The 11,668-nt window shown below is 41.4% G+C and overlaps 1 protein-coding gene across 1 annotated transcript in view; it reads left to right on the top strand.

Moving 5' to 3' along the window:
- Nucleotides 1-7,029: 7,029 nt before the first annotated feature.
- LOC119626722 (histone H4) overlaps nucleotides 7,030-11,668 on the top strand; it is a 16,162-nt gene continuing 11,523 nt past the window's right edge. Inside the window, exon 1 of the mRNA XM_073005708.1 lies at nucleotides 7,030-8,612. Coding sequence (XP_072861809.1) covers nucleotides 7,305-7,616 — 312 coding nt within the window. The 5' untranslated portion in view covers nucleotides 7,030-7,304 and the 3' untranslated portion in view covers nucleotides 7,617-8,612. The remainder of the gene's footprint in view (nucleotides 8,613-11,668) is intronic.

Raw genomic sequence — 11,668 nt, 5'->3', positions numbered from 1 at the left:
GATTGGTTCCCAGCTCAGTCTTTCAGCTTGGCAGCAACCTAGTCTCAACCCTGTTTCTGAGTTGTTTGTTGAAATTCAGAAAAGCAAAATAGTTTAAATTTCCTTAGGAGGAATCACACCAATTCTATTCTACAATGAACCAGAACGGCTAAGTGTTTATGATCTTTACATTTTCTTTCTCTAGTTTTTATTAAGGCAGCCTCGGCCTTTATCAAACGTTCCAGCTTTCAGAGATTCACAGTTCAGAGGGACAACTTGATTTTCATTTAAAATATAAACTCTTCCATTCGTGTCTTCAATTGCTTGCTGTCTTGTAATAGCCTACACATTTTTGGCCTCTCATACAGTGAACAACTACTTGATTTTCATTGAGATTTAACCAGGAAATCTGTTTTATATGAGAAGAGAAATAACAGGTTCTTTTTGAATTTCTCCAGAAGAACAGCAGTACGGATACTTAGAACAACAGCTCTTTCTGATAAAATTAGTTGGGGCTGAAAATGTTTTATGATAGCTTCTTGTTACTATTTGGATATTTAGTTAATTTGGGAGGGTTCAAACAAATGTGCAACATTTCCTTGGGAAAATGGGAAATACAATGATCAGTGATTCTCCAGATGTTGGGACTGTTTGCATAGCTGAACTCAGGAGAGATCCAGGAAAGGGCATAAAAGACAGAGAGTTTGACTCATTTATGAGTCAAAAAAAAATTTTTTTTAAATTTTTACTGGGGGAAATTAATTACTAAAATGTTCTTGAGTCTTTGGGTTCAGGGGTCTGTCATGCTTGGGGACATGGGGCAGATAAACTTTTGCAAAATATTCAAGTAACAGGATCAAGGATTATACACACAACCACCACACACACACAAAATTCCCTAGAGAGAGAAATTTAAAGAACAACCATGTTTCATATTCAGTACTACATTTCTTGTTTAAACAACAATATAGGCTTATAGTGAATGAAGTACAGCTTATGTTCGATATGAGAGGAAAATGGAGTGATGGCAGAAAGTGATTTAACTGATTTTCTTCACTCCTCAATGTCTTGAACATATGTTGATCTGGGGAGCATATACATTTATATGTTTTACTAAGACTATGAAGGAAGTAAATGCTGGGGACAGCAAAACACAAAAGGTGAGGGTTTCACACTTTTTGATCGCATCAAAATACAAATGACTTCATGTAGCAAATGCAACTAGGACATGAACAAATTAATGTTAATAAAAATTAATCAAATGGTTGAGATGAGAAACGAGCTAAATATGAATCACATTTACTTTGAGTGTGTATTCACTTTTTATGGAGCCCATGTATTTCTAATCTTAAAATGGCTTTGACCCATTATATTTGATTTCCTGGAGCACCAACAAAGGAAGAACTGACTTGTAGCCTTCCAACTGCGGGACTTCTCTAAGGTACTGTCCTATTTGCCTTCATGGGTTTGGGAGTTAGTTTCTTGCAGGTAACTAAAGTCTCTCCCTTCAGGCCTGTCCTCTTGCCTAAGTATCAAATTTGCATTTCTGGATGATTGCTGGATATCCGCTTGTTCATCTTCTGTACCAGACTCAGTATGACCATCCTCATCTAAGTAGCTTCTGTCTAACTAAGATTGCTGGATATTGGCTTTATTGTTTACCTATAACACACCCTCAACATATCCAACCACATCTAGGAAGCAACCTTTCAAGTGACATTCCTATATATTCTATTCACAACAACACTATTGCTTTGTTAACCAACACTTCAATTATTCCCTTTCCTTTGTTGCCAAATCCAATCTGTTACTAAGTTTGGTGGATTCTCCCTAAATTCATCTTCCCTTGTTTATTTGCCTTTTCATGGTTGTAATTCTTGCTCTTCTGTCTCTTCTTTGGACTGGCTATTGTTACAGCCTTCTTATGGGTGGTTCCTTTCTCTCATCCCTTTCTGCTGTCATTCATCCTCTTCATTGCTCTGGGTGAAATCTTCCTCCTATGAGCTTCAAATTTATATGCCCCATCTCCTTGTAGCTTTATGTTTTCTTCACTTAAAAACTGTTTTTCTCTATTCTTACAAGCCATGAAGAAAAAGCTGGATTCGGCTGGGTGTGGTGGCTCACGTCTGTAATCCCAGCACTTTGGGAGGCTGAGGTGGGTGGATCACCTGAGGTCGGGAGTTTGAGGCCAGCCTGACCAACACAGAGAAACCTCGTCTCTACTAAAAATACAAAAATTAGCTAGGCATGGTGGTGCGTGCCTGTAATCCCAGCTACTCAGGAGGCTGAGGCAGGAGAATCGCTTGTACCCAGGAGATGGAGGTTGCAGTGAGCGGAGAACACGCCATTGCACTCCAGTCTGGGCAACAAGAGTGAAACTCAGTCTCAAAGAAAAAAAAAGAGAGAGAAAGCTGGATTAATATAGCTTTAGATTTAAGAATAACTTTAGTATGGCAATCAAACTCTTTTATATGGCCTTAAATCAACACTCTGGAACTGTGGTTTAGTAGAAGTATGGAATTTGCAAACATGATGACATGTATTTGAGTCTTGTTTTGCCCCTTAGGAGCTATGTGATCTTGGTCTAATTATATTACCTTTCAGAGTATCTTTTTTCAGTTTTTTTCTTCTTTTTTCTCTCTTCTGCACCGTTTTAAATTTCAAACTAATCTAATGATGTATTTTGAAATGTTTATATTTTTCATTCCCCGTCTCTCAAAATCGATGAGATCTCTCTCTGTTTTGAATTCTTACATTGATTTCTTTCTTTCTTTTCTTTTTTTTTGAGACAGAATCTCACTCTGTTGCCAAGGCTGGAGTGCAGTGGCGTGATCTCGGCTCACTGCAACCTCCATCTCCCAGGTTCAAGCAATTCTTCTGCCTCGGCTTCCAGAGTAGCTGGGACCTGGGACTACAGGTGCATGCCACCACGCCCAGATAAGTTTTGTATTTTTAGTAGAGACTAGAGACGGGGTTTCACTATATTGGCCAGGCTGATCTTGAACTCCTGACCCTGTGATCCGCCAGCCTCTGCCTCCCAAAGTGCTGCGACTCCATGCGTGAGCCACGGCACCAGGCCCCCCCCCACATTGATTTCTTAAAAGGCCATTATAATCTGTTTCATATTAACTGCATACTTGTCCACTTTTAAATCTTCCTAGTAGTTTACAAATAACTAAAAGTACAGATTGGTATTATAGTATGGCATACAAATATTTATGTAAAAAAACTTGCAGAAATACATCTAGGGAGTTGTGTCAAACCAGAACATAATTCAACTGTCCTTAACTTTCCATTTCTTTATTATGCCTTTGTGGCTACTCCCCAAATGCTTGTTTTCTGCAGCAGTATGCCCTGTGCAGTATTGTTGACATAGTAGTGCTTGACTCTCGTTTTTCATTTTAAATTGAATAACTGGGTGAGGCATTATACACCATTGAAGATGCAGATCAATTATGAAATAGGTAACTTGTTCAAGTTTTCACCATTTAGCTCTGAGTGGCCCACACTATGCCTCTCATTCTAAGAAGCATTTTATTTTATTTATTTATTTATTTATTTATTTATTTATTTATTGAGATGGAATCTAACTCTTGCCCAGGCTAGAGTGCAGTGCTATAATATTGGCTTACTGCAAACTCTGCCTCCTGGGTTCAAGTGATTCTTGTGCCTCAGCCTCCCTGTAGCTGGGATTACAAGAGCATGCCACCATGCCCAGCTAATGTTTGTATTTTTAGTAGAGTCAGGGTTTCTCCATGTTGTCCAGCCTGCTCTTGAACTGGGCTCAAGTGATCCACCAGCCTTGGCCCCCCAAAGTGCTGGGATTACAGGCATGAGCCACCATGTCTGGCCAGATTAATATTTATTTATTTATTTATTTTTGAGACAGAGTTTCGCTCTTGTCGCCCAGACTGGAGTGCAATGGCGTGATCTTGTCTCACTATAACTTCTGTCTCCCAGGTTCAAGCAATTCTCTTGCCTCGGCCTCCCAAGTAGCTGGGATTACAGGTATGTGCCACCATGCCCAGCTAATTTTTGTATTTTTAGTAGAGGTGGGGTTTCACTATGTTGGCCAGGCTGGTCTCGAATGCTTGTCCTCAGGTGATCCACCCACCTTGGCTTCCCAAAGTGCTGGGATTACAGGCATGAGCCACTGTGCCCCGCCTAGAATAATGGTTTTAAATGCATTAGATAATATATAGGAATACAAAATGAAACAATTATATTAATATGCCATTATCAAATTATAAAAAATCCAAATTGGTGAAATATTAACATATGTGCTTTTAAATTTTTTATTTTATTTACTTACTGATTTTGAGACACAGTCTCACTCTGTTGCCCGGGCTGGAGTGCAATGGTACAATCTTGGCTCAGTGCAGTCTCTGCTTCTCAGGTTCAAGAGATTAGCCACCCAAGTAACTGTGCGCCAATATGCCTGATAAATGTTTGCATTTTTAGTAGACACAAGGTTTTGCCATGTTGGCTAGACTGGTCTTGAACTGCTGGGCTCAAGTGATCCTCCCATCTGGGCCTTTCAAAGAGCTGGGATTTACAGGCATAAGCCATGCCCTGGCATAGGTGCTTTTTAAATTAATACATTAAATAATAATCTGTCTATGTGACTAAGACTTATTAGATTGGAAGTGTGGGGAATAGAAAGAGATCAGCCTGTTATTGTGTCTATATAGAAAGAAGTAGACATAAGAGACTCCATTTTGTTCTGTATTTGAGATGCTGTTAATCTGTGACCCTACCCCCAACCTTGTCCTTGCAAGAGACATGTGCTGTGGTAACTCAAGGTTTAATGGATTTTGGGCGTGCAGGGTGTGTCTTTGTTCCTAGAAAAGCTAGATATTGTCCAAGGTTTATCCCCATGTGATAGGATGAAACAATGCTGCTAAAAGTTTATCTCTAGGCACAGGATTTTCCTTTAAACTTATTCATGTCATAGAGATCCTTGTTCTTATGTCTTACTGCTGATTTCCTCCCTAAAAACGATCCTATTGTCCTGCCACTCCCTTATCTTTAAGATGTTAAAGATAATTATCTATAAATACTAAGGGAACTCAGAGACGGGTGCAGCGTGGGCCCTCTGTAAGCTGAGCGCCGGTCCCCTGGGCCCCCGCTTTTCTTTCTCTATACTTTGTCTCTGTGTCTTATTTCTTTTCTCAAGTCTCTCATTCCACCTAACGAGAAACACCCACAGGTGTGGAGGGGCAGGCCACCCCTTCAGGAAGGATTTAGTTTTGTTTTTTTTTTTGAGACGGAGTCTTGCTCTGTCGCCTAGGCTGGAGTGCAGTGGCACCATCTTGGCTCACTGCAAGCTCCGCGCCTCCTGGGTTCATGCCATTCTCCTGCCTCAGCCTCCCAAGTAGCTGGGACTATAGGTGCCCGCCACCATGACCAGCTAATTTTTTTGTATTTTTAGTAGAGACGAGGTTTCACTGTGTTAGCCAGGATGGTCTCGATCTCCTGACCTTGTGATCCTCCTGCCTCAGCCTCCCAAAGTGCTGGGATTACAGGCATGAGCCACTGCGCCCGGCTTTAGGATTGAGATTTTTAAATGCAATTTTGAGATATTGGCAATGGCAATGTGATACAAATAAAAGCACTTGTACTGCAATTATACTGTTTGTTGCCTGAGTTCATACATAGAGAAAATGCTAACTTTCTGTTGGAGAATAGTAATAAGAAAAAAAAAAAAATTTGATTTTTTTTTTTTCCTGTACTTATGCCCAGATCCCCTGAAGCCTTTCGATGTATCCCAGGCTAAGAACTTTACTCTGCAATCTTTTTCCATGTATCATAAATTCATCAAACAGCAAACAACTGTGATAAACCTGGTTCTCCTCACAAGTCATGGAGGAAAAACCAAATATTCCACCCAAAGGACCTGGAACGTTTTATGGGGATTAACAATGAGTTAAGTTTTTCGTTATTTATTATTTTGAGGAGTTCTCAAAGTCAGATTTTAGCAAATTTAAAAACTCTGTCTGATCCCTTTGGAAGGGTGAACCTTAAGGATAGGAATTGAGAACACCCACAATATTGTAATATACCATAATTAATGTTTAATGATTGCTTATTTGGAATCTAGACATTATTTTAAGTATTTTGATAGGATTATCTCGTTCCAACTTAACAAATAATTACAAGTTAGAATTTTAAAGTACATTTAAAACAAGGAAACTTTGTATAGCTTGCCCAGGGTCACCCCCACAGCATGTATGTGGAGCAGGCTGTCTCTATGATAGTTTGGCTGGATACTATGATGCCAATTTGTTGGGGTAATAGAATGTGGTGAATGATACAGTGCTGGCTACAATCTGTCCTGTGATTAAAGGCATGACCAAAGCATACAATCAAAGCATAAATTTTCATAAATTTCAGCCCAACAAGGTTCTAATTGTTTTGGGGATGTACATATTCATGTCTTCAACGGGCCCTAAGTGATCTTATCTTAATTTGACCTCTAAATGTGTAACTTTCATATGCTTTTAGTTCCCTCAGTAGCACTATCTAGCCTGCAGGCTGAAGAGCCCTGCTTGGTTAACTAGGAATGCATAAATCGATAAAAAATAATCTCAGAGACAATAAACATACGATTTACTTAAAATACTTTGAAAGCACCTTGTGGCCCGGCGCGTGGCTCACACCTGTAATCACAGCACTTTGGGAGGCCGAGGCAGGCGTATCACAAGTTCAGAAGTTCCAGGCCATCCTGACCAAGAGATGGTGAAACCCCGTCTCTTCTAACAAAATACCAAAATTAGCTGGGCATGGTGGCGTGCGCCTGTAACCCCAGCTACTCAGGAGGCTGAGGCAGAAGAATGCTTAAACCTGAGAGGCAGAGGTTGCAGTGAGCCTAGATCGTGCCACTGCACTCCCTCCTGGGCAACAGAGCAAGATCCTGTCGCAAAAACAAACAAACAAAAACCAACAAAACACAGCACCTTGTGAGGGAAAGAGTGTGTACTAATTATTTCATATTCTGGGAAAAGTGGGGGACAGCTGTCAGGCTTCTTTGTCAAAAGTTTATGAACTGATGGCTCAGTTAATGACTGAAAGTATGATGTGTATCTACATGCACATACATATCTAAGAGTATTTATGAAATCCCAACTGAGACTCTTTTGTTGCCTCAGGCCCCTCCTGGTCTCCTCCATTCTGAGCAAGGGAGAATTGCACAGAAGGGCGGGAACTGACTGTGGTTCCCGCCACTGCTCGTGAGGTTTTCAAACAGGTCCGTCATACTGTTATAAAAGTGCTGCGTGGCTGTGCCAGAGGTATTGTGTTACAAGCTTAACAGCTACGCTTTCAACATGTCTGGTCGCGGCAAGGGTGGGAAGGGTCTAGGTAAGGGTGGCGCCAAGCGTCACCGCAAGGTGTTGCGCGACAATATCCAAGGAATCACCAAGCCAGCCATCCGGCGCCTGGCTCGCCGCGGCGGCGTCAAGCGTATTTCTGGCCTCATCTATGAGGAGACTCGCGGAGTTCTGAAGGTTTTTCTGGAAAATGTAATCCGCGATGCTGTCACCTACACGGAGCACGCCAAACGCAAGACGGTCACAGCCATGGACGTGGTGTACGCGCTCAAGCGCCAGGGACGCACTCTGTATGGCTTTGGCGGCTGAGCTTAGCTCCACAGTCTGCTATCGCAAAACCAACGGCCCTTTTCAGGGCCACCTATCCACTCAGGAGAAAGAGTAGTAGTCACTGCTTAAAATTAATGTAGTTTCACGTGTTTAGTAGCTTCGGTTGTGAAGTTAAGTTGTTTTATTACGTCTATGGCTTCATATCTTACTGGCTAGTGAGGATAGTGTATCTTTTTTTTTTAAAATTTATTTTCAGACAGTCTGGCTCTGTCTCCCACGCTGGAGTGCAATGGCGCGATCTCGGCAAACTGCAGTCTCCGCCTCCCGGGTTCAAAGGATTCTTGTGCCTCAACCTTCCGCGTAGCTGGGACAACAGGCTTGCGCCACCAACACCCGCTAATTTTTGTATTTTTTGTAGCTATGGATTTTCGCCATGTTGCCCAGGCTCGTCTTGAATTCAAGCTCAAAGAGATTGCCCCTCCTCGGCCTCCGAAAGTGCTGGGATTACAAGCGTGAGCCACCATGCTTGGCCTGTGTTTTCTGTATTTCTATAAGGAGACTGATGGCAAACTGCCGCTAGCATTCTGCATGGGTATCAGAGAAAGAAAGTAGCAAAGACTGTAGCTGTTGGAGAAACAAGGTAACAAAACCTGTATCACAGAAGGCAAGTGGTAAAGGCTGATTCTGCTGTGAAGAATAGGGAAAAAAATGGAGGTAGGTACTAGTTCCTACCAAGGCATTGTTATATGAAAGGAAGACAAAATGGCGTTCACATGGTTATGGGTATAGGGGGATAGGAGGTGTGTGGGAGGCACTTAACTGGCAAATACAATCTTTAAAGAAGAAAGTAGTAATTACCGTGGGAGAAACAACCATGAAAGTATATAAGATTCTCTCAACATTTTTCAGTGGAATGGGGAGAGGCCAACTTGCTTGGCTGTGTTCCTCTGAGCTGCCTTCCATCCGGAGCTACTGATTTTTCTATTGTTGAATTTAAAAGGACTTTTTATTAACGTACCCGCGGCCAATTTAAAGGTATGTTGAACGAGTTTTTGTTGTTGTTGTTGTTGGCCTTTTATCTTAAATAGTTTCAGACTTTATTATTAACACAAGTCATTTTACCTTAAATCATAGATCAGGCCACTGTGGTTGCATGAATGGGCATTTAAAACCGAGGTTATCATGATTGAATTCCCACCTTCTTTCCCTCTACACCTCAGGAAATGAGACAAAAATAAGTATGCCATTCTCTAGTGGGTTACTCCAGTCCTTGTTCTTAATCACTGTAAAATTACAATCTCAGGACTATCAGTATGACACTATTATTCACTGTCCTCAAAATGGATTTTAGTTTGTGGAGAATATTGCATAAACCCTCATTTTTCCAATAAAGTTTTTTCATTTTATCATAATAAAAAGAAAGCTGGACAGGTGGCTGTCTAGCAAGAGGCAACATTTCCTGGTCTTTCTGGGAGCAGATGTAAGCATGTGGCTACATTATTTCTAACACAGGTGAGACACAGAAAAGTTACTACCAGGTCTGGTCTTTGAAACTTTCGTGTTACCTTCTTCCCCAGCTATAATGGTATTGATTTCGTTTTGAGCAAGCAGAGAACATTAGGCCCTAGGAGATGATAGAACATTGACTTGGAAGGAACGAAATTTCCTGATTGATCACAAGGAGCAGAGCTGCTTCACAAAGCTGGACTAATCACAATGGATTTGTTCCATGAAACAAAAATACCTGCCTTTAAGCTTATTTATTGTTAAGTCTCTTTGTAAGCAGCATAATTTTATCACACAAAATTCAGTTTTGTTTCATTGTGGAATGACCTTCCATTGACCTAAAAGCTCTTTGCAGAAAAGCTGATGCCAAATGAGCCTGTTGACTTGGTATCACCCCTGTTGTGTTCCATTATAGACAGAACACTGGGGCTAATTACAAGTTAGAGATCAGGCAGGGCACATGGCTCATGCCTGTAATCCCAGCAATTAGGGAGGCCGAAGTTTGTGGATCACTTGAGGTCAGGAGTTTGAGACCCTCCTGGCCAACACGGAGAAACCTCATCTCTAATAAAAATACAAAAATTAGCCGGGCATGCTGACACAGGCTTGTAGTTCCAGCAACTTCCAGGTCCAGGTCAGAGTGAGACTCTATCCAAAAAAAAAAAGTTAGAGATCAATGGGTAGACTAGATAGTCTATCTGTCTTCAGCAGTGGTAACCTATATATTTTAGTGGGCTGACTTCCTTAAAGAGTGGTTCTGCCATGCACGATGGCTCTCACCTGTAATCACAGCACTTTGGGAGGGTGAGGCAGGGGCATCGCCTGAGGTCGTCGGGAGTTCGATACCAGCCTGACCAACATGGAGAAACCCTGTCTCTACTAAAAATAAAAAAACTAGTTGGGTATGGTGGTGCATGCCTGTAATCCTAGCTACTCAGGAGGGTGAGGCAGGAAAATCGCTTGAACCCAGGAGGTGGAGGTTGTGGTGAGTCAAGATCTTGCCATTGCACTCCAGCCTGGGCAATGAGAGCGAAACTCTGTATCAAACAAAACAAAACAAAACAAAACAATAACAACAAAAAAAAGAGTAGTTCTTAGTAATAGATGGATCAAAAACTCCTTTGAGAATCTGTTGAAAATAGACATATGAACATAGACATTTTCTAAGGCTCATGCTCGGAAACTCAAGGAACTCCTAGGGCTCCCTGGATTCCTGTCAACAACTAGAAGTCTGGGATTTCAGGGCCTGAGATCTAGAGATCCCAAATTTAAAGATGGAGAGGAATCACAGACATAATACTAAATAATACGTTGAACAGGAGTAAGTTTATTTTGTTACTATTTACTGAGTGAAACCGACCTATATATTCTTCTCCTTCTTTTTTTTTTTTTTTTCTTTGAGATGTAATTTCCCTCTGTGTCCCAGGCTGGAGTGCAGTGGTGTGATCTCAGCTCACTGCAACCTCCGCCTCCCTGGGTTCAAGCAATTATCCGATCCTTCTGCCTCAGCCTCCCAAGTAGCTGGAACTACAGGCCTGTGCCACTATGCTCAGCTAATTTTTGTATTTTTAATAGAGACAGGGTTTTGCCATGTTGGACAGGCTGGTCTTGAAATCCCGACCTCAGATGATCCGCCCTCCTTGGCCTCCCAAAGTGCTGGGATTACAGGCTTGAGCCACCATGCCCAGTCTATTGTCTCTCTTCTTTTACTAGGAAGAGAAATCTCTTGTCTGTCTTGCTCACTGCAGTATTTCAATGCCTGGCACAGAGAGAATGCAGTCAATATTTGATGAAATACTGAATGAAATCCCTTCAACTACTTTCTGATTTGTTTATTGTATCCCCTGCTCCATTACTCCTGCCATTTCTTTGGCTTGAAACTTTATCCTCTTTCAACATCATTATTTCCCTCCACTGCATCCAGTCTCCTGCCACAGGAAGCATATTCCTAGAACTAGTTATAATTTTGTTAGTCCCTGCTCACAAGCTTTGTATAACTGTCTGCAAAATAAATCTAAACTTCATTGTTTGACATTCAGACTCTTCACAATCTTCTCCCACATCTTTATCACAAGAAAACTCCATGTAAGCAGGAGGCTTGGTTAGCATATTTTTTATATCAGCAATCTCCTTTAACAAGCTCTCCAGGTGATTCTGATGCACACTTGTCTGAGAACCACTGTTCTCAGTGCAAAAGTCCTCAGTACAAAATTCAGTGCTTGGCACTTCAATGTGAATGAATGACTATCCATTTTCAACCTACAGGATGTAGCTTTCATCCACCTTCGCCTGGAAGGTGCTTGTATCAGGCAGTGCAGATGCCTCCTCCCCAAAAGTCATTTCCCCTCCTTTCTTCCTAATACAACTTTATTTCTTTGTTCCCTGACTTGTTCTGCAGAGAAGGCAGAGTTCCTTTTAGCCTCAAGGATCTGATTAATTTGGCTACACCTATCCTAAAGATCACATGCCCCTTATTAATGATTGGATTGGGGATAAGTATATAGTCAGCTTTTGTGATTAGGAGAATCCTTAACAATGGAGACCCAACTTCTCTAAGAACATGATTAAGATGAGATGGGGATTGT

This window comes from Chlorocebus sabaeus, chromosome 17, assembly GCF_047675955.1.
Source record: "Chlorocebus sabaeus isolate Y175 chromosome 17, mChlSab1.0.hap1, whole genome shotgun sequence".
Lineage (NCBI taxonomy): Eukaryota > Metazoa > Chordata > Mammalia > Primates > Cercopithecidae > Chlorocebus > Chlorocebus sabaeus.
This window is presented reverse-complemented; position numbering and strand designations above follow the sequence as displayed.